General features: G+C 40.9%; 2 protein-coding genes across 3 annotated transcripts; one reads left to right on the forward strand and one right to left on the reverse strand.

Moving 5' to 3' along the window:
* Positions 1 to 1979: 1979 nt before the first annotated feature.
* On the reverse strand, positions 1980 to 12669 carry IL5RA (interleukin 5 receptor subunit alpha). The gene is made up of 9 exons (XM_032194164.1): positions 12597 to 12669; positions 11116 to 11261; positions 10169 to 10307; positions 9505 to 9637; positions 9239 to 9429; positions 8130 to 8275; positions 7361 to 7496; positions 4897 to 4993; positions 1980 to 2025 (listed from the first exon to the last, which is right to left on the reverse strand). Exons 1-9 carry the CDS (start codon positions 12667 to 12669, stop codon positions 1980 to 1982), a joined length of 1107 nt encoding a protein of 368 aa, XP_032050055.1.
* Positions 12670 to 17769: 5100 nt separating this feature from the next.
* On the forward strand, positions 17770 to 23363 carry TRNT1 (tRNA nucleotidyl transferase 1). 2 transcript variants are annotated; one of them, XM_032194163.1, is made up of 8 exons: positions 17770 to 18075; positions 18303 to 18418; positions 18950 to 19143; positions 19744 to 19882; positions 20132 to 20258; positions 20971 to 21164; positions 21334 to 21584; positions 22220 to 23363. In XM_032194163.1, the coding sequence occupies exons 2-8, from the start codon at positions 18358 to 18360 to the stop codon at positions 22463 to 22465; spliced, it is 1212 nt and encodes a 403-aa protein (XP_032050054.1). In that variant the 5' UTR covers positions 17770 to 18075; positions 18303 to 18357; the 3' UTR covers positions 22466 to 23363. The 2 variants fall into 2 exon arrangements, with proteins under 2 accessions (XP_032050054.1, XP_032050053.1); XM_032194162.1 differs by lacking the exon at positions 17770 to 18075 and having other exon boundaries at positions 18264 to 18418.
* The last annotated feature ends 4532 nt before the right edge of the window (positions 23364 to 27895 follow it).

Raw genomic sequence — 27895 nt, forward strand, 5'->3', positions numbered from 1 at the left:
CTGGACACTTCTGGACCCTGGGGACAAGTGGATGACAAAAAGGAGGGGCCCCAACAGCCTGTCCCCTGCAGCTGTAGTGGAGAACCAGGGCGCTGCCCCATCCAGCGAGGCAGTAACAGCCCCATCTTGGAGAGAAACTAATTGCGCTCATCTCTCTGCTCACACACAGCTGCTTCCCAAGGGCTGCGCTGTCATGTGCCTTGTTTGGACATTCAGGACAGGCTGCCTCTTGCTCAGATCATGGTTTCTGGACATAATCTGCCTCTGCGTTATGGTAGGAGAGCAAGTGCAAATAATTGTGTGCTGAGGGAGCACTGAGGAGGCAAGGAGTGGGGCCAGAGAGGGCTGACAAGTAAACGGTTCCACTTAGCGGGATAATAACTCATCCTGCTAGCACCCTTTGAGACACTCCTGTCCTGCCCGACGCTCTTTAGCCTGGCTAAATGTACTAGGCTTGGGTATTTTTGTGATAGCAAGCGCTGCCGAGCAAACGTTTTCTTGGCTTTGACATACCCCAGCGTACAGAGTTTGCATTTCAGTCACTAAAATGCCTTCACTGTCTCTACCTCTGGGTAGCATGAGGTCCAAGTAGGGTCAGGTTTTAATGGGAACATGGCCTGACTGGAGATTAGAGGATTTTGCCCAGAATTAGTGTGCGGAGATGCTTTGATGTCCATGAAGCAGAGACGTGGCCCAGGTGTGGAGGCCTGGCAGCAGCCCTCCTGCCTCCTCACCGCTGGGACCGAGGGCAGGGCTGCTCCTGCCCGTGGCACTTGGTGACAATTCTGCCTGGTGCCTGGTTATCCGAGCGCTTATGTTATTATGACTATTCTTTTGAAAGCTTTCTGATTTCTGTCAAGTTCTCTTTTATCCTGTTATTCCTCCTCAGCAGGGAGTCTAAAATAAATTCCTGCTGCTCTCTTACTCTTTTCCATAGCTTTCATTCTGAGATAAAAAAAAAAAAAAAAAATCCTCATCTCTCTCCCTCTCTCCCATACCCTCCCCGTGCAAGAGTTTCTTCCAAGTATTTTCTGACTATCAGTTTAGAGCCAAAACTTCCTGGCTGAGCTGCTGCTGCCTCGAAGGAGACATTGCTGCATAACTAATTACTTGGTGAAGGGAAGGGACGTACCGCTGCTGGCACAACAGAAGACCTGACCGAGCAAACTATGGGACGTCTCCCCATTGCTGCACATGGACTGGGGTCTATGAAGGGGGTGTGAAGCCAGAACCTAGACTATGGGGAGGAAAAGCAGTGTGTAGGTACTCCATGGCTCCTCACTCCATCGCAATTCCCCAGCCTTCCAGGGGCCAGGCCCCAGAGGCCTCATGGTTTCACCTCTGTCCTGGTTACCAATTCCAGACAGACCCTGGGTTCAGCTTCAAACGCCAACAAGAGCAGCTAATCCAGGGTCAAAATCAAGGCCTCTCTTCTTGACCATGGGAAGGTTTTGTGTGGAGAAAGCCAATAATTACTTTGCTACTGCTGTGCAAGTTTAGTTGCCTTGTGACATGACAAAGGCTCATTTTGCTTTCTGAAACCAGGTTTACACTGGTACATGACATTAGATTAGATTAGGATATAGATTAGATAAGGACACATCTAATGTAATCTAAATAATTTATTATGCTCAACAGAAACAGGATCACTTCCTACAGGGTGGATCTGAAAGGGCCCTTGGTAGCGAGGTGTGCAGCAGGCCTGGCACTTCTGGGGGCAAAGCAAGGGCCTGGTCTGTCCTCTACCTCTTCCCCCCAACTCCTAGCAGGGATGCATTTCTAGTTGTGCTGTTTATCAATGAAAGATTTTGATGGAGCCATACCAAAATTATTTATTGAGTCACCAAAAAGCGTAAGTTACATGTCACTTAAGGAGGGGTGCACAAACGCTCAGCAGAAATGAGGCCGAAGCACACGGGTTCGTGGTGGTTGCATGCCCCTCAGGTGCAAGAGTCTGCAGTGAGGCGGTGGTGGGGTGGTTACAGTGATGCTCTCAGTATGGTCCTGGTCTTTTTTGGCAGGACACTGAAAAGTTGGAGTTAAGTGATTAAAATATTTTGTCCAAGAAAGTTTTCCCGACATCTGTGTTTGCCTCTATTCGGGTAAGATCATGGCCCTTTCCATCAGCATTTATTTGCACCTTCAGGCTTTAGAAACACTCTACAGGACCCTTGTGGCTTAACTCGGTGTTTCAGCTTTTTCACTCTAGCTATTGTGCTGTCTCTCTTGCTGAAATTTGCCACTTTCCCATGGGCTGTGGCATTAAAAGGCCTAAGATAAACAAAGAGAGATAAGTAAGAGAACATGCTCTTTTTTCCCTCTTCTAACCTCTACAATGAGGCTGATAAAACATTTTTCACAGTATGTTGGAGTGCCTTTTCTAGTGTCTTGCCTCCCCAGAGATTCCCTGTGACATTTTCCAAAGGACTTCCCTGTAGCGGGTGGCTGGTGACTGCTGGTCAGGGACTGGTGTGGCATGCAGAGGAGGGAGGGGAACCTGGTGGAGGGCCAGATGACTGCTCTGATTGCAGGGCACAGAGGGCTGCTCACTGGCCTGATTTCGGTTAAGTGGAGAGCAGCTGGGAGCAAGTTGTTAACTACATCCTTCTGTGGGCTCACCTCCAGGAGAAAGTGGTATTCTGAGGCACAGCCTAAGGAGGTACAGAAGATGCTCATTCATGAAGACAGAGGGCAAACTAGGGAAGCATTCGATTGTACTTTTTATCAAGAAAATATCTCCATCAGCTACTGCAAGCAATTATCCAGTCACAGAGGGCTGTCTTGCCTTGGGATATTTTTTTCCCAAGCAGTGGTCTTTATTTCTGATGATTGTAGTCACCAAGAATTATACAGAAAAATTTATAGAAGTCTTTGGTGTAATGAAATTCCTTATAATGCCTTCAAATTGTATGAAATTTGAAATGATTCTGTGGCTTGAATTGCATGGTACACTTCATGAATTTTCAACAGCAGTAAAAATGAAAGAGGGTAATAATGAAATTGTGATCTAGGGAACCTGTTCTACTTTTAATATCTGCACATTCAATAAACGTGCAGGCTAAGCACTACGCTTCATCTTTTCGCACTTCCTACCTCCTCCCAGGGTGGGCTGGAGGACTAGAGAAAGGGACAATGGAGTAGAGAAGTGACAAGGTACTGAGTAGGAAACTGCCAGGGATGGACGGAAGAAAGATAGCAAAACCATGAAACTCAGTACAGCAGGCAGATAAAACTTTAATCGCTTTGGCAAAGATGGTATGTAATGAGCCTTTGGGTGCTAGAGAATTATACACCAGTCAGGCAGAGAGAAAATCCTAGAAGCTACCAGTGCAGTGTCAAACATCTGATCCTGGAAATGCTAGCTTAAATTTGCTCAGTGGATTAAAGTTCATAAAATGCATTAGTACAGCATCTTCAAGCCAGTCTTTGAGTAGAAATCTATACCAATTTCTTCCCCATCTCTTTTCAAGGGTATTTGCATAATATCCAAATAGTTGCTAAACTCCATGGGACAATAAGGAGCATTATGAGTGCTACTAATTGTTTTTGGACAAAGATGTTCGTGGCTATCCCAAACAGAGATGGGAGAGCTGATCAAGTTGGTGACAGAGCAGTGGAGGACCTACAGCCATACAGAGAGGTCAGTCCATACAGGTATCTGTGATGTTTGCAAGGGTGGTTTGGAGATATCCACCAACATACTAAGGCTGCTTAAGAACATGTGTATATGAAATGCAATATGAATATAAACTCTCTGTATAGTTAATCTTTCTTTTTCCAAAGACAATTATTTGTTGAGACCTGCTAGACTAACTAAATTAACTTAAGAACAGGTTATTATGGATATCAGATGCTTTGGGAGAGTTAATAACATTTATTTTAATATAACATTCCTGGAGAGAAGACCTTTCTTTATTTGATAAAAAAGGAAAATAGTCATGGACCTATCAGGATGACCAATAATTTAAAAGGCACTAAAGAAATTAATTAAAATAAGTAGCAGAGTTGAGGACAGCGCCTAAGTTACTGGGAGCTGTGTTTATTGTGGACCTGATAATTGCTGCTTGCTCCATGTTTCAGGGAAGAAGCTTGTAATTACATTGATTCGTTAATTCATCACTTATGACCTGATCAGTCACTGCTACAGAAATCCAATGTAGCTGGGTTTCTTTACAGCACATTTTGGGAAGCTGGGCTATAAAGCATCTGTTTTGGCATCTATAGCCTCTGTAGTATTTAACAATAAGCTAAACAAATAGTTTAAAAAGCTCATAACAAGCAACAGTTCAATACGCTTCCTCCTGATAAGGGGTAAGGAGGAGCAACAAGCTCAAAGGACCAGAATTTCTACATCTTCGGAGCATCTACCACACTCCTTGATGTCACCTGTAATTCAGACCACATGCCTGGGGCCCAGTATTGAGTGTAGTTGTACAGGCTGATGTAGACACGACTGAGAAAATACTGGACTGTACATTTTAGCCATGAAAGACGCTCTTAGCAGTTTCACCAGGGTTAAAGACAGAATCCTCCTGTGGAAATTGTTGACCCAACAATATCCATTTAAGTAAGGAAATGAGATGTGGACAAACAGGTTTTTAAGAAATTCTCCTAACTCAGTATATATATACTTTTTTTTTTTTTTTTTGCTTAAAATTAAATTGAACAACCCTCTTACCTTTCCAATTTTGCCGAATGTTATTATAAATAATTAATGAGGATGTACTGTAATGTAGTGTAATGAGGATTCGGTACTTTTGCTTTGCATAATTATGCTTGAATACTGAACTTGGTGCCCCTCCTGAAAATTAAGCAAAGCTTTTAATGGCACCCCACACCTGTTCAACACCTACTATTTAGTTACACTGTAATTACAACGAAGTTATTGATACTTACATTTTGCATATTATACCAACAAGCACGATTGTAGCACACATGGACACACAGAGCACAGCCAGAATCCAGGCTATGAAATTCTCCTGTTTGTTTTCTCCTGAGTTTCAAGAAAAAAAAAAATAATAATATATATAAAACATACACTTTATCACAGGTTATTTTTAAGCACATCTTTTACAAAAGGTTTCATCAGCTGTTTTATATTCAGATCACAGTTTAACACACAAACTATGAAGACCTGCTACCTCTGTTTAAAACTGAAGTGTAGAGCTTCAAGAATAGTTGCCATGAAGCTGAATTTTTTATTTCATCAATACATTTCTTTCATTTTATTGCCACCAAGCCAAGAAGTGTGAAGTGCCTGCTCTGCCAGTACCACCAGGATGCCAGGCTGTGTTACGCCGCACCCCGGGATGCACCACGCCGTGCAGTATTCGCATGGCTGGTACCCAGCAGAGGCACTGCTTGCTTATAACCTCAGGCACAACCTGTTAGTTCTCCATTAAACCCTTCTTCATTTCTGTTAATCCTCTCTAGCCAACAACTACACTTCTCTGACTTTGTTAGCTTCCCTATAAAAAAGATGTTGAAACGCCCAATTTTTCTTGTGAGCTGTTGCTGCTGCATTTCCTCAGGGAGAATTTCTCTACTGCCTCTGCCTGGGAGCAGACAGGTATTTCTATCAAGGTCAACGTCTCCATTTTAAAAAGGCATGCTTAGTGACCATGACCATTATTTTGTGCCATATTATGCCATATAACAAAAGCATTTACATTGAACTGCATTTTCAAAAGGTTGCTGAGTCCGTGTGTGCTTCCGATAACTACCTGTCCCATGCATCAAGATGTCAGCTCCGCCATTACCAGGTAATTGAGAGGACATGAATCGGCCAGCAGCAGGCCTGATGGGTTTGTTGGTGCTGTAGAAAAAACAATATTCAATTTTGGCCTGATTTCTTTCTGAGAAACAGGGAGCTGAGCCTGCCATCTCCACCAAAGGCTGCAGTGGCACAGCAGGCCCCAGAAGCAGGGCGATGTCACGAGCATGCCTGCATGGATCTATCCTGGGCCTTTGTACCACCGTGGCAGTGGAACATAGTCAGCTTTTCAACAAGCACGGTAGGATGGCTAATTTTCATTCAAGAAAGTAGGATTTGAGGATTCTCGGCCCAAGCCAGTGTTACAGCCCATCCTGATATGTCTGAGACTTTAGTCATTTTTTAACAGAAGACTAACTTTCTTTTAATCTCTTTTTATCATCCCAGTGGATTTTCCATATCTGGTATTTGCTGAGCATTAGTGGAGGAGTCTGTAACGATGACGTTCCCAGGTTCCCCAGTTATCATCACGCTGTACAACAGAGATGGCTCCAAAAGCATTTCAGCTGCTGTAGAGGTGCCTTCAAATGCTTCAGCTTTGCTGGGAAAGCAGAATCAGGACAGCACAAATGTGCTGCGAGGTATTTCTCTGTCCCAAACTTGACCTATAGATTTTCTTTTAAACTGTGAGTCGTGGCAGCAGCTATTCACAGGTACCTACCATCTCACAGATTTGATGTCATGCATAGTTAATAAGGCCGGCCGGCCTACTCAGCTGCATTAATGATTTCTGTATCTAGCTTTGTTTGACTGTAGTGCTTCCAACCAACCTCTCAGAGACAGATGGCATCAAGATCCACTTTCACAATGCTCTTTTTGGCAGCATATGGCTGCACTGAATCTGGTTTGATCACCACAGCTCAAGGAAAGGAAGCAGAATTATATTTCAATTTTTAGCAAAGCCAGAGGACTGCTGCTACAGGAAAAAGTATAGTAAACAGGAGAGAGTAAGGGACTACTTTCTTTTTTTTTTTTCTTTTCTTTTTGTGAAAACCAGGAAGTGAAGAAACTCAAAAGATAACAGCAAAGCAGGATGTCTATGAACAAACAGTCGATAACGTGCCATGATAAGAAAACTGCTATTTCCAGAAAAGAAAAAGAAAAAAAAAAAGCCATGTTCAGCAAGCAGAAAATACGAACAAAGTGAGGCAAATTATTATGTTCCAAAGATGCTAAAACCATGCTGTTTTTGTTTTGTTTTTTGTTGTGTTTTTGGTTTTGTTTTCATTTTTCTATTCTATTCTTTTTTTTCTTTTTTTTTTTTTTTTTAAGCTAGCTCTATTAAACTAGTAATTGACATGACCACTCATATTAACTTCCAGCATGAGTATCATGGTGCATGCCAGGGAAATATATGTGAAAACTAAAGAAGTAATGTAATTAAAAGGCCTTAGCTAGAACTTAGGCCTTAAGCTAGTCTAAAGTAGACATAGACTCTGAAAACATAAGCATATACAAACAACAAACTGTTTAAAAAAATAATAATAATCTACATGCCCAAAAGTTGGGGGGATATTTTTTATTTCTAATGTATTAATTACTACAATGTATTGTTTTTTTTACAAGACAAGGGCATATCATTCTTACCAACATAAAGAATTTCACTCCAGTCACTCCAAAATCCTCTTCTACAACATATATGATGGTTAGCTCTTATTTGTATGGAATACTTGCAGGTAACGTCAATCCGTAATCTGAATTCATTTGAGTATGTGTTCCATATCTGTTAGAAAAACAATATCATACTGTTGTAGATTACTTATGGCTAGGCAACTCAGGCAGAAAAAAAAAAACTTTTTCATCTTTTTATTTTTAAAAAAATCTTTACTAGACTAAGAGTGAGCATCAGGCCTTGCTTTTGAAGAAATAACTCTATTTATAAGTGTAATTTCTCTCCTAATACACCTATGTCTTAGGCAAAGTTTTTGAAAGATGCTTCATTTTGGATTCTTCCTTAAGACGCTTCACGCTGGAGTTTCAGAATTTTCTACCTTCATCCTGTTAAAGCTAGATGCAATAAAACTTTCCTTTTTGTCCTTCTGTTTTCCAAGCTGTCTTGGAAGTAGTTTGTTGTAGACATAAATGATGTCCAAAAGAAGAATTAAAATGTGCAAACTGATGAGACTTTGGCTTTTTTGTACCAAAGTCACAAATGGGACACGAGTTTCATCAATAATCCGTAGTTTCAAAAAATGCACTGATGCAGGTTTTATTTAAAATTATTTTAAATTTGTACCATATCCATGAATACGAGGCTTTTTCCCAAGGCTGCATAAAGGCAACTTCTAGCTATTGAGGACACTCAGCTCAGAGGAGGGATCATGACGTAATACTTGGGCACCAGAAAAGCAATTACCTGCTCGTTACCTGTCTTCAAGTTGATGAGGTAAAATTCATATTCAAAACACTCTTTAGAGAAAGGAGAAATTGGCTTCTCCCATGTGGCCAGGAGATCATTTTGCTCTAAGAATACAGAGACGTTTCTGGGAACATTCACTTTTTCTACAAAAAGAAAATCATACCAGTTATTTATAGAGCAAAGCTAAAATTCTAACAATTGGAGCAGTTTAGAACTTGATAGTGTTTCCAAGTAGGACCTATAATCCTTGAATTTATTTCACATTTTGGGAAAAAAAAAAAAAAAAGGATTTGGGAGGAATAACTATATTACAGAAAATAATTAAGGGAAAACAGTTTAAAAATCCAGTTAAAAGCTTTCAAAAAGTAGATTATTGGGGAGGGAGGTATTTATTAAATTATTTTTCACAAATGCGTGAAATTAATAATAGACTGTTTAGAAAAAAATCTTTTTATTAAAAATAAAAAGAAAATGCAGGAAGGAAAGTTGCTCAAAATGGGGAAAAAATCATAGAAATGGATCGGCAACTATTATGAGGCTGATTTCTAAAAATAAACGATGTCAAATGTTTTATATGTTAATAAAGCTATGAGAAAGGGAAATGTTACATGTGTACAAAAAAAGTGAAAGGCATGGAACTAATGATGAAGGAAAATAAATTCCTTGGGTTGAAGAGACTGATGGCTAACACCTTTTATTCTATAGTCTAATGCCTTCCTTTAAGGCATGGTTATCCTGAATGTTGTGTTCCTTTTAAAGAACAGATGTAAAACAAAAGGTAGTAAAAACTACTTGAAGGTATATTAATTAACTCAATAGAAAATGTATATTTAAATAATCCTTAGGCTACAGAATATTAATTCTCTTTCTAGTTTTTCTTTCAATTTTTGTCATTCTATAACAAATGATTAAAATCTAAGTTAGTTGAAGCCATCAGTTTCTGTCTCATCCTCCCTTCCAGTTTCATTGACATCCACGCAAAACCAGCACATGCTTTCACCTGCATCAAGGACAATTCAGTTCACTAATATTAATTTACAAATCTTTTGACAACCCTGCTAGACATTTACTTTTTTTTTTTTTTTTTTAAATGCATTTCTACTCACCAATGGCATTTTGGTTAAATAATTGCTGAAAAGGTCTGATTGCAGCATACTTGCTAGACCCATTAATATGTATTACAATGAGTTTGTCGATCTCATCAGGAATAATATGAGTCACTGAAAATCTGCACTCTATATTCCTGTTCCACTTGTCTTTGATATAATCTTGACATTCTTCAGTGCAGGTCTCATACCTAAATTAAAACATTTGTGATAAATGATGTTCTTAAAGAAATTTGTTGCTGAGTAAATTGGGAGAAGACACCAACCTGTAAAACAGAAAGTACTTGGTATCTTCTGGTGCCCCTTTGCCAGGAAGCCAAGTGCAGTGGAGAGAAACGGTACTAAAAATGGTGAATTGAGTAGCACAGGACAAATTAGTGACAGCTGTATTTGCAGCACCTATAGAATCACAGAATTATAAAATAGAAAAACAAGAAAAATAACTCATTACAGAAGTTGTAAGAAAATCATGTTTCTAAGACACTGGTTAAACTCTTTGGTATGTTTTATCTACGTTGTATATTTTCTTTGTGTTTTATATATCAAACGATTCTATCAGCAATGGAAGGATGAATATTCCTAGCCACTGTAAGTAAAGCTATACCACACATCATTACATATTTCACATACACCTTGTAATTCAAGGCAATATCATATTTCGTTATCATAAAACGTATGAAAGTAGGTTATCTTTGCCTTAGCAAGGAATTTTTAGAAACTTTTTGTATGAGTTATCCATGTTGTGCCTCTCCAGATTATATTCCAGACTTCACAGCTGTAGAGAAAGGCCTGGACTAAATAGTTTGGTAAAACCAACATAGCAGGTGTAGGGGAAAATGCCATGTAGTATTAAACCTGTCACCTTTTGATGTCTTGTGCACAGACGAGTACAGAACACAAACTTCAGACCTCCCTCGCATTTCTTCTTACCTGGTGGAGGCTGGAGTTCTGCTGCAACCCAGTCACTTGTCATCTGAAGGCCATTATGGAAAAGTAACGTCCGAATATGTGCAGAGAAACCATTGTGAAGTGCAGCTGTTTGGAAACTGTGAGTCTTCTTTGTATCATACTATAATAAATAATAATAATAATAACAATAATAACAATAATAATAATAATAATAAAGCAACATATGATGGAAGCTGAATTAAGGGACCTGCAAAGAGTGATCTTCTACAAAGGGTGAGCCTTTAGCAACTGCCTCACTATATGGTTACTTGAAACCTTGAAGGCAGTGTCTACCTGCTCATCACTTAGCTTGGCCCTGGCCATCCTGTGCTTCCACAGCAGGAGTCCCATAGATGGTGACTCACAGCAAAGCCTTAAATTAGTTGCTTTAAATAGCCCACAGGAGCAAACCAGCCATCTAGTGTCAGGAGCAGAGGCAAACCAGCTAGCTAGCTGAGCTGGTTATATTAAATTTATAAAGCTAGACAGGACAAATAATCCACACAAGTGTTTAAAGTTTCTCAGTCAAGACAACAGGACCCTTATCTTACCTAAATTTGCCTATAATGCATAGCTGTGGCAAAACACAGTCTAACATTTTAACGATAACCTAGCATTAATCTGAATTAAATAAACTGACTGGAATGGGGAGCAGTATCACGTAAACCCAGTCTACAACTTTCCCTTCAAGATGAATGCTGCAGAAACTGCCAATTCCCTGGGCAATTCCTAACCCTTGTCCCAGCAGAACTGTACCCATAAGCACAGATGAAAAGGAATCTACCCAGTGCTCAAAGTACTTGTTTATGGTGGAAGAGAGTAAGTGACTCAATATGTCAATCATTCAAGAGACATATCACACATACTGCACTCTGATTTGCTGCTGTAACAGGAATTCAGACTGTTTAGGATATTGGACTTAATTTTACCTCTTCAGACACAGGAGCTAAGATTTTCACATCATATCTAATAGTGTAGTTTTTTTGTTCTTGATTAGGGTTTGGCTTCCAGCGTAGGAGTACTCGTGCTAATGCAGAGACCGTAAGGGTAAAGTTAACGGGTGGGAAAACCTGAACTGTAAGGAAGAAAACAAAAATATTCACAATGCAATAATCCAGTGCATTGTTTAGACCACTAGCTATTTATAAGTAAAGGGTAGTAGAAGAAAACCATAACAGATTTTATTTCAATATTGTATTCTCTCAACAGTTTCTAATAAAATGTTTCTAATATTTGAAAAGTATCTTTAAGTAACACCCAAAACTTCATCAAATAAGAGTCGACTTAAAACTTAGCTTAAAAAATGACTTTTTACAACAGTTTCAACTTGTAAATCACAATGACATATTGCATTTCGCTTATTAATTAGTTTCAGGTTTTTCAATCTTGATCCTGACAGCTACATAAGCGCTGGGCATCCATACTGAATGGGGCCGATCAAGTGATCAGCCGTGTGATCAATTCTCACCCACACAGGCTGGCAGAACAGCATGACGTGGGGGCTTTCTAAGTGAAGGCTGACAGCCACAAGAAGTCATACACGAGAGAAACAAAAGTATGATGAACAGAGGAATTAAGCACAAATGGAAGAAAACATAGAAGGATGGGAATGATAATTTAAAATGACAGGGCAAGAGGGATTCCTGGAGCTCTTATGGAAATGAAGGTCTCATGCTGGGGGAAAATGTTAGCATATAAATAGCAACACAGTGAAATAATCAATCTACTCCCCTCCATTTCTAGAGTTCTTCAGAGCCCGTCCTCCCTTATTTGCCATCTCTCAGGCAGCTTTTAATGCCCATTTGTTCCATTTTCAAACAAGTGCCTCGCATTAGAAAAACAGCCTCATAAAGAGTCAGAAAACCCCAACACAAACTGCCTCGAACTGCTTTCTTTAAAATGTTCCTTTTTGAGATGTCCACAAAAAAAGGTCAACCTTAAGGTTCTTGGTATACCAGGACTGCTGCCAATGATGCTTTATGTCATCAAGTTTCTGCACCTAAGTCTAGTTTTATTCCTGGAAGTAAAATTGCAATCCTGAACGATGCTGCTGTTCTGCCCAAATTTACATGGATAAATAAACCAGGCCAGGAGCCACTGTCAGCCTGGAGGCCTAGTGGCACACAGCTTGCACCTACACACCCCGCACACCTCCCCTCTCACAGCAAAGGTGATCCAGACTGCCCTTGGGAGCAGTCCTTGGGCACTGGCTGGGAGAAATCTCACAGAGATAGGGTAAAATGATCCCAGGAAGCATCTTAACACAGCATGGACATCTGTGGGCCTCTCCTCAGGGCATGCCATGGCCTGTTTCATTTACGTGTAGAACAGCACATTTGACTAACACCTCATGGGGCCTTGGTCACCCCAGTGCTGAAGCACCACGTTGGTAGGAAGGAACACACCTTACCTGCTTTACCTTGAGGTACATGTAGCTGAACCACAATCATTGTCCAAAGGAGGATCAGACAAACTCTCATCATGCTGGCCATAATGTTTAGATGGTCAAGGAGAAAGACTGTATATCAGTGTACGTGGCTTGCCATCATTTCACATCAAACGCTGAGAGCTAAAAACAAACCCAAGCCCAATCATTAAGCATACAAACCATGGAGCACATAGCCACATGATCAAAAGGACAAAACTGCATAGACTTTTCTCATTCCCTTGCAGGAAAATGCGTTTTGTTGCAGCTAAATCTAACTTAAGTACCAATAACCATCTTGTTTTGCTCCCTTTGCTTTTGTCAGCCCCCCTTGAAAAAGCTACTGTTTTCAACACTGTCATGTGTGAATGTTCAGAGCAGCAGTCACGGAATTACCACATCTCTTCACAGAGAGCAGGAAGTCAGGTACAGGTATATTGCCTTTCAGTGGAGTCCCCTTTACTCCAAGAACAGAAATATCTATATTTTTAGCTGCCACTATATATAAAATGGCTACTTACTCAAATGTACTTTCCAGTTTCTGTTTCAATAACGCTCACTAAAGAAGCTGTCTCAGTGCTCACCTCAAGGCTAATTCTCCAGTGTTAATTATGGGGTGTAAGAGAAACGATTTTGTTTGTTTCTAATTTAAATGAACGACTATTTTTAATGCTTAAAAACAGCATGTTCTTATGCTTCCTACAGATTGTTTCATGAAGTACTGGGGGGAAAAATCTGTGTCTTATCATTCATGTATAACCTAATATAAACAACATGGAAATACAGAACAGCAGCTTTCCAAAATGTTCTTACTGAAGAGAAATACGCCCTCCCAGCCCAATCATACTGCTTCCCTGGGGCATCTATAGCAATTTCTTGTGTGGAAAACATAATATTTTCAGATGGTAATGAGCAGAGAAAGCATCTTTAACCCATCAGTTCTCAGTGAACCTCCAATAAATAACCCAGAGACTGGAAGCAATCCAATTGATCACAGTTGGGGTACTTCTGCTATGCAGTAACTATTTTTAAAAATGGTGTATGAATGTTTAGTTCATTAAAATGATGCATAATCCACAATACAGTGTGTTTCTTAATGTCCAAGTCCACTCATTATCTATATTCGTATTCCGTATGTATCTAGTATTCTGCTAGCCAAAATGTGCATGAGGCTAATTGAACCTCTGGAGTTTTCTAACGGATTATTCCTGGAGAGTCAGGGTTTGCTTTTATGTAAGCTGGGTTATTGAAAGACATTTTGGTTATTCCAAAATGTATGTGAACCGCAACCAAGTAATTATTATAGACACCATACATTTATGCTTACACAACGCCACTAAGACTTGATCACACTACCATTCATAAAAAGTCTGTTCTTTTTGGATTGTAACTTTTGGACGTACTTGCTTTTTTTTTTTTTTTTTTTTATTTTTTTTTTTAAAGCAATCACTTCAGTACATTATTAAAAAAAAAAAAAAAAAAAAGTCTTTAAAAAGCTTCATGTTTTACAACTGCTTAGGATTCACATCTACTAACTTGAGTAATCTCAGTACATTGGTTTCAGGATGGCTCTGACATTCAGCACAATTAAAAACCTGACACTCTCCTTCCTTTGCTTATATTGGCTTCAGTTGCCTAAACATTTTTTACTTTGCCCTCAAAAAGTAAGTATTCTGATTCTTCTTAGGCACATTCTTTTCCTTGTACTTTTGAAAAGACCCTAAAGATCAACTTTTGATTCAGAAGTACTTTAGCTGTCTAAAAGCATATGATTATTAGGCAGAGATCTAACATTTCCTGGCAAACAGTTGCTAATTTGTAATTTGGTATAAAATATTACTATAATGTAGACTGGATTTTAATAATTATTCTTGTTTTTCTTGTCATTTTATTTTTCTCTACCTTATTTTCAAAAATGTTACTTTTCTTTTTCTTGCTATCAGCCTAACATTGAAATTTAGCTTTTGGAAGAGGTATTTCCATAGCTGTGTGAGCTGAGTAAATGAACATCCCACAAAATGTGATAACCTGGGTGTTTCATGTGATAAATTACTGAAAATAAAATCTAAATAAGTAATTTAAGTAAAGAAGTTAACAAGAAATGTACAACAGGATTATGCTCCTCACACAAATTGATATAATAACTTCCCAGGATGAATAAAAGCCTTGATTATATTATGTTTTGGTTATATACAGTAAAAAGTCATAAGCAGAAGGTAAAAGATACATTCCCTTCATGAAGGGGAATTTATTCCTTCTTAAAGTGCAGTATAAATCTAAACCATAGAAAATAGCCTCTAAAAGGTAATGATTTTCTTTTAGCTGACGTATGTTCCACCATCTCAGAGGCAACTGGTCAGAAGCAGATTCCAGATGGATTTCCCACTATAATGAAAAAATGGCTTTTCAAAGTGGGACCTTTTCAGTCTTCAAACAAAGCACAACAAGGCAAAAAAAAACCAACAATCTACAACACATATCCCAGAAGGTTACCTGTGGAGTCTCAAAAGTTCCGTGAAGAGCCTGCTCTGTTTGTTCAAACGTACTCTGGGTCATCTCCCTGTGGGTTTCTTTTATAACTGCTGTCTTTTAAGTACAAATGTGATAGGTACTTCAGAAATGATAGCAGATGATAAGTTAGACAAGCATGCATTGAAAAAGGGAACTACAGATTTAACCACAGGGTGGAAGGCTCTATTCTAGCACACAGTCTTACTTTATTTATTGACGGTTATATACCATAGTCTGATAATTCTCCAATAACTTTGCAAGAGTTAAGCAATGTTTAAACACGGGACTGCAAAGAAATAACCTACAGACAGCTACCTACTGACCAGTGCCAATATCCCAAGTTGTTCTCCTCCCTAGAAAATCAAATCCTGATGTTGTCAGAAGACTGTGCATCATGATCAATGATCCTGCTATGTGGAAACCAGTGGTATTTTGAGAAGTTACCAATATCAGAGCAAGACCAGCTTTCTAAACACGTGCAGAGAGCTGTGATCCATGGGTTTGGATAACAGGCTTATAACCAGGACAAGCAGTGGAAACCATCCATGGGGTCTAGAGAAAACCCTAAAGAAAGTGCAGCTATTCGTAACCAACTTATAGGAAAGGTGAGAAGGTTAATGACTTATTTTCATTAGAAACCTGGCCTGCAAATAAACTAAGTGTGAAGGTGGCAAGCTGGGAGAGGAGAGTGCTTTGGCAGATAGGATAAGAATTATTCAAGTTCTTGACAAGTCAGTGAAAATCGGGCACAATTCTGTATGGACAAGCTCTTAGCTACATTTAGGCACTACAAACTGCAAATTACAAGTTATTAATAGTCTATCACTAACTGGTTAGGTATCTGTTCTGCCAAAAAAGACCTGGGGTCCTGGTGGACCATAAACTGCACAGGAGTAAACAATGTCATGCACTTGTGAGAAAGGTACCCCGGGGCAGCATCCTCTGCAAGACACAAGGAAGTAATCTTTCCGCCCTGCACAGCGCTGATAAAGCCTCCGCTCACATGCGCTGTGTCCAGTTCACATATTGCACTTAAGAAAGACATGGAGCAAACGATGAGAGGTTAGCACACAGTGAAGGAAAAGCCTAAGAACTGTCAGCATGGAAACTCCTCAAACCAAGTGAAGGGAAGGCATATGCGAAGTGCGATCTTAGAGCTCATATTAAGGCTTTCACACATTTTCTAAGTCCATTGGGCTGGAACTAGAAGCACAAGATGATGACAGGTAAAATTCAGGTTAGATATTAGAGAACGTTTTAATTGCTGAGGTGAGGGAGACAAAGGAATAGGAAAGAAACTGTATCACTGGACATCTTTAGACAAACATCAACTGGGAATGAAAGTCAGAATCCTACCATGAGGCACAGAGTTTAAGTTAGGCACCCTGTTTTCTACATCTGTATCTCCCTGAGTAAACAGCTAATTTCTGTGTAGAGAGCTCTAACATCTACAGCACAATGTTTCAGCAGAAAGATCATTTCTAAAGGTGAGGCAGGATATTTAACAAAAGAAATAGTCACAAAGAAAAGGTAAAAAAGGTTATGTTTTTACCTTCTTACATGGGCCTATGTTATTGTAAACCTGAGATGTTTTTTGGAATAGGTCATTCCCCAAAAAAAACCTTTCATGCTCACAAGCATTCTGATTTCTACAGTGAGGTGCTGATCTGTTAGGTACTTGAAAGGCTGGACAGATCTGCGTAACGTCTCCTTTCAGGTACAAACCTGTAGCAATCTTTGCCTACACAGAGATTTATTCAGGCTTGAAACTTCAAAGTGAACCAAGCTCCCAATTTAACTAGTATTTGAGGGAGCTCCTCCAGGCTCCACTCAAATCTCTCAGGCTCCAAATCTTTTGGGCACGAGTAGGGCCAAGAGGAGCCAGGAGAGCTGCTGCTCTGCCCTGCCCTGGGGAGGTGCACTCGGCCAAGCAGCGAAATGGCACTGGTGAAGAGGGAACGACAGATACCCAGAGCTGTGCCAAATCCCCACGACTCTCATCTTGTCCATATATTTCTACACATTAAAGAAAATGTAAATCAATCCAGGAGTTGTTACTGGAAATAGTTCAGCAACCACCAAGCTTAACGCTACTTTGGTGATTGCTGAAGTGATCTCACAAGTGGTGCACTGGCTATAAACCCTGTGTGAGCAATGAACCCATTTCTTTAGTTGTGGCTGCATCGTTATCAAAATAATGTTTATTTTTGTCCCATTTGTAACCCTTCTCTAAGCTGAAACGAAGCCACGGTAAATCTGTTTTGTAGTGTTTCTTTTGTTATTCCCTTTTTTCATGCTTTATTTCTTGGCAGGACAAACGTTCACCAGCATTCCCATACATTCATAGCCATAGCTATGAGGTCGGCATGACCGGCTCTGCAGTCCCCAGGAGAGCAGCAATCTGCCAGCGGCCTGAACATCGCTGCCCCGTTGCTCAGTGGAAGCACGTTCTTCACTGCACCCCCAAACACGGGATGAACGAGCACTGGTATCCCCTCCAGATGACCGCAGCTGATGGACGAGGTGTGTCGGTGGGCCTCTGAAGGCTTCACAACATTATGCCACGGGAGTAAAGCGTGCCAAGCCCTTCCCATCCTGCGACTCATGCAACCCGTGCTCCCCGTGCCAGCTCGGACCAGCTCTGTCCAAGATACTTCACCAATGCTGTTATTTCAGAGGAAAGCAGGGAGCCACAAAGCACAGGCTCCATCTGCTCTGCCTGTAGGAGGCAGCACGTCTCAAACGTAGCGTGGCTGTGCTCGTCTCAGAAGCTACTAATTATTTTATTACAGAACAAGCGAGGCAGCACCTTAGGAAGTGCTGCCTACACGGGGCCCGACCTAAGGTGTGAATTCAGTGCTTTGCAAGGACTCGTGTGGGCTTCTTTCCACCGCCACCATCCCGCGGGGGCTCGCGGGCCGGCACTGAGGAACCCCGGCAGCAGCAGCAGGCGGTAACGGGGCCTCGGCCACCGCGGTGGGGCCGGGCTTGGGGCCGCTCCCTGCCCTCGGTACCCGGCGGGCCCGGGCGGCGGCGCTGAGCTCCCGGCGGGGCCAGGCCGCTCGCAGCCGCCGGGCCTAGCGCCGCCGGGCCGGGGGGTGAGGGCCGCGGAGGCTGCGGGGGAGCGAGGGGAGGGCGGCCGTGGCCGATGTGGGCTGAGCGGCTCCTTCTGCCCTGCAGGGCCCGGCTGCGGCTGCTCCCGCCGCGGCGGTGGCGGCGGGGCGAGGCGGGCGCCATGAGGCTGCAGACGCCGCAGTTCCAAGCGCTCTTCACGCCGGGGCTCCGCAGTGTGGCAGGTGGGGGAGCAACGCGGGGTCGGGCTGGGGGCTGCGGGCTGGGCTGGGCTGGGCTGGGCTGGGCTGGATGCGGCACGGAGCTGCTGAGGGCCCCGGTAGGAGCTGTGCGGGCCCGCGCGGCCCTGCCGAGAGGCACCGGGGGGGGCACGGGGTGCAGGTTTGGGGGGCCGGGGTGCAGGTTTGGGGGGCCGGGGTGCAGGTTTCGGGGGGCCGGCAGCACCGGGGTCCTTCCCCCTGCGGGTTGCTGAGCCCCCCAGCATCGTGGTGCAGCCCGCTGATGTGCAGCGTGGTGGAAATGCACCAGAAAGGTGTATCAGAGTGACCGGAAAAACACACGTGGGTGCTCAGCTGTGTACCTAATTTGTGCATTTTGCAAAAAAAAAAAAACAGGTATGTACACACTTGGTAATGCATATTCAGGTATTTATCCCCACCTCTGTGAACTACGTCTGTGGCAGGCTGGTTATGGCTGCCCATGTGCTGTGTTTTTTTATCTTGGATTGTGCCTTACGGCTTTCCTTTCCTTCCCAGAGCTGTTCGAGAAGAAGAACTATGAGCTGAGGATAGCAGGAGGTGCTGTGAGGGATTTGCTGAGCGGAATGACACCACAAGATGTAGATTTTGCCACTACAGCTACACCAGCAGAGATGAAGGAAATGTTCACGTCCGCCGGTGTTCGTCTGATCAATAACAAAGGAGAAAAACATGGAACCATTACTGCCAGGGTTGGTTTATGGTTTGACTTGGATCTTCTCTAACTGCTTCATGTATCAGTTAATATGCAGCACATCCAATAGTAAACTGGTAGCATGCTCATGCTGTGTCGAAGTGTCACACTAAGAGTTTAAGTGAGAGCCCACTTTGAAGTGTGTAGTGTTTTTTGATTACTTTCTCTTTGTACAGTTCAGTGAATTGCAACATTTTAATGCATTTTACCTCTGCATAACCCATTGATGCTGCTGCGTCATTGCGAGAAAAGCTGCCCTGTTCATGCAGAGTAGGGAAGTTGATTGTAGGGTTTTCTGTTCCTGCTCCTGACCTCCCAAGTCTTGCTTTCTCTGCCCTGCTCGTACCTCTGCTTCTTACTCCATCTTCTTCAGACTGTCTAGATTTCTGCAGACTGTCTAGAAAATGAATAATGCAAGGATTATTTTCAAGTGTTCATATTTTTTGATTGTCTGCTCTGTGTGGAAACATGATATGTGTTTGTGTACAGTTAGTATTCAAGCCAGACACGTGCAAACCAACATGGGGCTTAAAAATGTGTGTTTGTTACATTTATATTCATGATTATGTTGAAATAACAGTATCTGTGGGATTTTCAGCTCCATGAACAGAATTTTGAAATTACTACTCTTAGAATAGATGTTGTCACCGATGGACGACACGCAGAGGTGGAATTCACCACCGACTGGGAAAAGGATGCTGAAAGGAGGGATCTGACTGTCAATTCCATGTTTTTAGGTAAAATTATTTCAAAGGCAAATATCTAGATATATCACTGCTTTTCAAATTAGGCCAGTAAATTCTCTCAGTCTGTTTCCATTTTGTTCAGTTATATTGCTGTCGGCCAAAAAGTCTGTACAAATATGAGAGATCACATGACAACCCACTCTAATCATACAACTTATTTTCTGCATTTTCAAATGAGAGTGTTTAATTATGGCAGTAATGTTTGTAGATTTCTACTCTTACTTTTTTTTCATCTTCTAGGTTTGGATGGGATGCTGTATGATTTTTTTAATGGATATGAAGACTTAAAAAACAAGAAAATTAGATTTGTAGGAAAGGCAAGTGCAAGAATACAAGAAGATTATCTACGAATCCTAAGATATTTCAGGTACTTGGTTTTGCCTTTTCTAGATAAGGAAGTGAACTAAAGTACTTCTGATGACTGGTTGTAGAAAAGTAGGTTCACAGAGAAAGTTCAGAATCAGAACTGAAATGATATTATTTTCCTTAAAAAATGATGAAAGAACCAATTACATGTTTTGGCTTCTGTTTTCTCCATTCATGTGAAGAATACCCTTTGTTCGTCAAAATAAGGCTTTTCAACAATTCTGTTTGAAATATAATAAACGTAATTTAAAAGGAAACAATAAGCTTATTGATTGAATGCAGTTCAATTTTCTACGTGTAATCAACAGGACTAAAATTACTTGCCTTGAACCTTTCCGCAAGCGGAAGAAGGGGGATGAGGGTTGGTCTGATCAGGACTGAGTTTATTTGCTTTGGACAATGCAAACTTATGTTGCACCTTTTTCTTTGACAGTGAACTTCTTCGAGTCATGTAGTCTCTCTTCAGTTTTCTCTTAGTACTGCTTGGTACAATGACATGCAGTGAAGAGCTTTAACGTTTGTAGTAGAAAAATATTGTAAAAAGATAGCAGAGCAGAAATGTTAAAAAGAGTTGGTTGTCATATTTTTTTAAAGTGTCCTCTAGTATATTAAAGTACAATACTTTATATTGTTGTGATATTAATTCTCTGAATAGCAGTAACAAGTAGAATATTTGTTCTCAGTTGTAACATACAAAAAATTTATTTGGGCAGGTTTTATGGAAGAATAGCAGAAAAACCTGATGATCATGAACCTACTACACTGGAAGCAATTAAAGAAAATGCCAAAGGTTTGGCTGGAATATCAGGAGAAAGGATTTGGGTGGAACTGAAAAAAATTCTTCTTGGAAACCATGTAAACCATTTGGTTCGACTTCTGTACGAGCTGGATGTTGCCCAATATATAGGTAAAGTTGAACACAGGTTGTAAATGATAGAGGAGTAGGAAATCCAAAGGAACTGCAGAATAGCAAACAGATAAAACTTGTTTGCTTTTACCCAGAAATAAATTAGTCTTTTTTTTGCTGTTTTTTTTTCCTTTTTTATTAACACTCTTTCTTGTCTGTATCCCTTTAGGACTACCACTTAATGGAAGTTTAGAGGAACTTGACAGAGTCACTAAAAATATTCAAAATCTGTGTCCAAAACCTATGACTGTTCTGACATCATTGTTCAAGGTGAAGGATGATGTCACAAACCTTGATTTGAGGCTGAAAATCTCAAAAGAAGAGAAGAACCTTGGCCTCTTTTTAGTGAAACACCGGCAGGAGTTAACCAAAGCAGTGGGTCCAGAACCTCTTAGACCGTATCAAGATTTCATCATGGATGTAAGTGTATTTCACATTGGTGTACTTCGTTCTTCACAGTAAATTTGAGTTGCCTGTTCTACAGAGCAGCAAAGATGGCAGTGCCTAGAGGAAGGAGAGGGCTGTGAAGGGTTCTTTTTTTTTCCCTTTCTCATCCAGAAGACTGAGGTTCTAAATTCATTTTAAAGAAATTATTTTGAAAAAAAGCAATAGTTGAATTGTGCTTTGAGAGCTGGTGTAGTTCCTGGGACATTGGTATTTATTTTTTATGAAAAGTACTGTTAAGTAGGCAACTTGTGATATTATTCAGTAGAGAAGTGAAGTTCTGCACATCTGTTGCAGTACCTGAGGCCTAAGGTGAGAGATGTCAGTCTCCACAGTGAGGCCTGCCTCCCACAGGAAAGGTAGTAATCCCTCTCCAGTTGTAGGTTGAAGATAATGGTTAAAGCTCTTACCTGGAATTCAGGAAGCCTCCAAGGATCTCCCAGAGCCTCCAAGCTCAGACTGAGTTTTAAAACTTGTGAGACAGAAGATCCTCACTTACATAGTTCCAACTTGTTGTGCCTCATAATATGTCAGAGGAGTGATGTGATGTAGAGCATAGTTTGAGCTGTTTGTAATGTTTCATACTGAATCCTCTTTTTTTCTTTCTTTAGTCTAGGGAAGCTAATACAAATTCCAAGATAATGGAGCTTCTGAAGTACCAAGGAGAAGAACATCTTTTAAAAGAATTGCAGGAATGGACTGTTCCTTCTTTTCCAGTTAGCGGCCACGATTTAAGAAAAATGGGTGTGTCTTCTGGGAAAGAAATCGGAACAGCATTACAGCAGTTACGGGAGGAGTGGAAGAAGAGTGGATACCACATGGATAAAGAAGAACTGTTAAGTTGCCTGAAGAAATAGCAAAATTGAATAATAATAGAGAACTGTTTGTGCCCTGTTCCAAGTAGAATTGAGATACCAGTAATTATTTTGTCAACATACTAGCAATCAATATGGTATTCTGTGTATTTAAGATCTTCACAGACAGCACTGTTCTCCCATTTATTAATAAGTATTTTCTGCAAACAGAGGTTTAATTTTCTAGTGATGTAAAATCTTATTTGGCAAAGTCCACAAACTACCTCTTTTTGTTATATTTTAATGATAAATATTTACTACTTTATCTTGATTTGGGGAATGTAGAGGTGACACAAAGACTTTTCTCATCGTGACTTTGCTACATCTCAGAAGATACTTCTGTAGATAAAATCATCTTCTTCATGGGTTTTTGTGCTTAGGAGAGGGACAAAGTGTGATATAAATCTTTTTGTCATTAAAGCTATGTATAAAACTGAAATACCCACTTCAGCAGTTCCCAGTCACAGCCTTACCGTGTAAAACAAATCTGTTTTCTTTAAGAAAAAAAAAAAAAAGTCACCCTTTTAAGCTAAAACTGATTCTGAAAGTATGGATTCTTAACTGAGTCAGTCTCATGAACTTCTTTCTCTCTTCAGTAGTTTTTCAGTAACTTCTCATTATGAGGAGTAAAATCCATAGAGAACTGGTGAAGGGTCCTACAGTTCTCAAACGTATAACTGAAGTGTATCGTCAGTGGAAATTGCAGAAGTGAGGGGAAGTCAGCTTTCCCACTTGTTTTTTTCCTTGTGTTCAGTAGTTGACTCTTTCTTTTTCTTCTCCAGTTACTTAAGTGGGATTACGGTGGCGATGTTACTGTGCCTAAACAAAGTGAATCTTGCCTAAGTCATGTATCTGTTGCCTTCAAACTACTGACACTCAATAAATTACTGGTTTGCATTCAGTAATTCTCCACACATCTTTTTCAGTAGCTCACAGCAGTTACACCCAGAGGCGTTCACCTCGTCTCTCATTGCAGACATTCTGTTTAAATCAGTAGAATTATTTGGGGAAGAAATCTTTACCATCCCTGCTACTATCACTACAGGATCTTCCCAGGGTATGTGCAACAGCTGTGTTGCTTCTGTGTTAATTGTCCATACGTATCTTCTGTCTGAGCAGATCCACATTAAAAATGCACTCTGAATTCAGTTCAAAAGGAAATTTAAATATTTTGTCCCCTCAACATTAATAAATATATCAATAGCATTTTGGAAAATATGAGAAGGGGTTTTGACTCTAAGTTAAAGTTGATGGGATGTAAGGGGAGAAGGAAACCCAAAAGAGGAGAGAGTTGTGTTCATGTAGTACCTAACAACTCATACTGGACTTGATGAGTAGTTCGTAGTCTGTTTGAACAGTAGGCATGAAATAATGCTGTGGAAGATAGATTTTTGAAACTGATTTGTTCATGGCTGGTCATAATGAACATGTAATAACATCCCTGGATTTTTTTGGTGTACTTTAAAAAAATTAAAAATTGTTCTAAATGAAAGCATCTCTTGTGTATATAAATTTTATTAGCGCGTTTACATTTTCTTACAAAACCATGGTTACTATAATAGTTTCCTTTTCCTCAGATACCATTTTGTAACACTAGATGGCAGTAACATCAGAGCAGTGGCACGAACCCCAGCATTTTATGCTTTAATATAGACAAGTTACCAGCTGCTTTTTTTTTTCCCTAGGAAATCAGTTACTTTAAATTATTCTGAAGGTACTTAAGAACTTCAGGGAGACAGCAAGGGAGGGAAAAATGTGCTGTTTTTCTCTGTTAATAAGGCAAACCTGATAACACGATGGTGTTTGATTTAATTATGTAATTAAATTGAAGCGTGCTTGTGCAATTTATTGAACTACTAAAATCTTGGGAGGGAGACAAGTAATAAAATTTAGTGCTTTAGTAGTCTATTCTCTTTTAAAGAGCACTTAACAAAACTACATCCTTTAAGGCAACTTCTGTGGAGATGCTAAAATGTTAGCGAGTACGCTTTATGTTACACACAATTCTTGTCCGGGTCAAACCCCACTTGGAGGTAGGATTTTTCTGATGTTTAAGGACAGCAACTTGAAAGCTTTATGATCTCTGGTGCCAGTTGAAAAAAAGCACAGATTGTTCTGAAAGCATCATAATTAAATACTCCTGCTCTGAATTAAGTGTAGTTAGCACATGTGCTCAAATAGCTCGTTTAAAAGTCTTGTTATACTTCTTTCCATTTGGTCTTTCCAGCATCTCTGTTTTATTACATTTCAAAGAAATTAAATCCTAGTAAAAAGGAAACTGCATTCAATCAAAACAATGGCATATTTTAAACAAGCAGTAACAGGTTGAGTTCTGGAAAATGATCTGTTTGAATAAACATTTTTTATAGAGTACAAAATATTTAAATATCACATCGGTGATAAGAGATGAAGCATTTAAACATATATGGTCAAGTAAAATACCCTTCTCCAAAGGATTACCTGACTAGTTAGACAATGTGCACAATGTGTTTTAATTAAAAGTGAGGTATCAGAAACACCTGGGGACTTGCTGGTTGGTAGCTGTCCACTACTCCCCACTGTGATGTCCCTTTTAAAAATCAGCTGCCAGTATTGATGTAAATCAACCTATTTCAGTTTGTTTGGCTGGTGTTTTTTCTTTTTTTTTTTCTTGCAAAAAAAAATGCAAAAGATTAACATTTCCCATATGCCCTCTTGTCCTTGGGGGGACATGTCTTAACAGTTTGCAAAGAATAATGAAATAAACTCTCTTTTTCCTGTGTGTGAAGCTAATTTTCATTCAAATTGGAGTCTGGAGCAGCAGGACAGGAGTGCACAGACCAAAAACATCCTTGCAGCCCAGAGCCCCTGTGTTTGAGGGAGCCACAGGTGCCTCCCCTGCCCAAGCTCATCACTGCCCTGGGGGGAAACCTTGTGTGAAGGGCAAAATGGTAAATAATCCAAACTGGCTTCCCTCACAGATGGTTTCTGAGGATTAATGAACGTTTTTACCATTCTCTCAAGATGTAATGATCTGTAAAAATGATTGAAAGGCCAGAGTGGCTTGAATGAATTTTTAGGGGAAAGGGCATGGCTGATTCTCCCTGCAGAGCCTATGAACCCAAGGCCTGAAGGAAAGATATGAAGAAAATAATCACAAATGCCCCACGACCACCTGGGGGAGGCATGGCAGCTCAGTAAACCCTTGGGAGGATGTCAGCTGCGCCAGAGGGCAGCGTCTGGAGCAGCTCCCCCAGGCACTGCCACATTGGCCTCCCCTGTGTGTATACATCTACATCTATGTGTATACATCTACATAGCTATATATATGTCTGATGTATACATAGATATGTGTATAGAGGCTGTGAGGAGGCCTTCTCCTGTGGAGGCCCGGCCTGTGCGGCACATGGTGGCTGCACTCTAGGCAGTCCCTTCCCTCGGCCTGCCAGCAGTGCTGGGCCTGAGGCACCCCAGGGCAGGGCCGGCCCTCCTGGCTGCCAGGGCTCACTCCTGACCGTCAACAGCACTTCCTAATTTCCTATCATCCACAAACTCTGTATGCTTTTGAGTCCTGCATGCAAATCATTTATAAAAACACTGAAGAGACGTGGCCCCAAAATGGAGTCCTGAGGAACCCCACAAGTGTGTCAGGTCACCAGCCTGAAGTAACGTGTTCCCTGTGCCCTTGCTTCAGATTCCCTGCACCTGTTGAAAGAACATTTTCTGCAGGTGTGTGCAGGGCCTGTAGCCCTGTCCCCACGCCCCCACAAACCAGGCACAGCCCCTGAAGTCACCCCAGTGGCGTGGCTGGAGTGGGCCAGGCACTGCGCTGGGTTTCCAAACACAGTAACACGGTGCAGTAGATTCACAAAGAAATCTCCAGCGCACATGCGCTTCTGGGAGCTGTGCTTCCTAAACAGTTATGAACTGTGCCATGGTCTAAGTTTACACCTCAGCCCCCCCAGACCTTGTTTCTGTTCAGCTTGGGGAAAGAGCGACGCCTGTATCTACAGTTTGCACAATAAATAAGCGTTGTACATGGGAATTCATCTAGCTGAACATAAAAGCAGGATTATTATCCTTATTTTACTTCCCCATATGGTACAGACACAAATGGCTCATTAACTTAAATGGGAATCTCGAGGGATTAGGACTCAAATAGTTTTTTGATGGCAATACCAACCTATTTGTTCCCATGTACTAGAAGCAGAGGTACCAATGGGCAGGGAAAAACGTGTACAGCGAGGAAAACATAAACTGAATGCAGACAAGTGCCACAATACTTGGACACTGATGAATCTTTTCAATTAGTGTAGCCTCTCAGCACTCTAAAAGTCACATTTGCCTTCTCTAGAAGAGCACTCTAAGATTAAGGAAGCCATAGAACACACTCCCGTATCAAACCAGTTATAATTTCTCTATGGAGCCAGTAAAATCAGGGGTAACATCTTTAGGTATCCAGTCTTCTATAAAGGCTCTCGTTCAGGTGGGTGACCTTTCTTACAAGCCTCAATAAATTAACAAATCTAACAGAATATCGTGGAGCAGGACCGGCTGTAGTGTAATCATTCCTTTTCCTCCCTTAAAAAGCTTCTCCCAGCTCCGATGGGACAGTGCAGATTATGTTCCATTAAGAGAGCATTGTGCTAGCAAGACTAACAGCATCCTTCATTACCAGGCTGTGCAAGGGGACAAGGATTTAAAGCTTTGACATTTTAGGTAATTTCTTTATAACTTGGTAAGACAATAGCTCCCAAAGAGTCTGAAATTCAATTCAGCATGCTCCACTACCTGCATATAGCCTAAACTACAATCCTATAGCCTCATTTAGTCACTGTACCTTCAGATAAAACTGTACCAAAAGAAATATGAGGCCGGGAAGCGTGCTCCGGGGCATGTGCAGGTGGCTTTGTGAAGAAGAGGCATGGCAATCCCCATTGTAATCCTTGTGCTTTTGTCACACACTCCATGTGATTCTAAATAACACTTAGAAAAACTGTGGGGCTTTTCCAGTAGCGTGGCACCCATCCTGAGTTCATACTACCTGCACATTTTGGGGGGGGATTGTCATGCAGCCATTTAAAGCTCTCATAAGACACTAAGATTTGAAAATACAGGGGAAGGTAAGGTCCAGAGCATGCTGCAGAACTTTAGTAAGAGCAGGACATTCTTGCAGTAGGAACAAGTCCTGCGCTAGCAGTGTTATCTAGGAATTGCTCACGCAGATTAAAATACATGTACAGATGAGACAGAAGAGTTTGAGATGAATGTCCTAATGGTTCATTTTAGTTATTAGTTGGAATGACAACCTATGCTTTATCTTCATGCTGTTCTGTGCCTTGTCCTTTGCTCTTCAACTCCCTTAGCATCATTTTCCGTAAGCAATACAATTCAAAACACAGTGTAAACCCATTTTCTTTCTGTTCCAGTCAGCAAAAAATGTGTCCTCCAAGA

Source organism: Aythya fuligula, chromosome 10 (genome assembly GCF_009819795.1).
Source record: "Aythya fuligula isolate bAytFul2 chromosome 10, bAytFul2.pri, whole genome shotgun sequence".
Lineage (NCBI taxonomy): Eukaryota > Metazoa > Chordata > Aves > Anseriformes > Anatidae > Aythya > Aythya fuligula.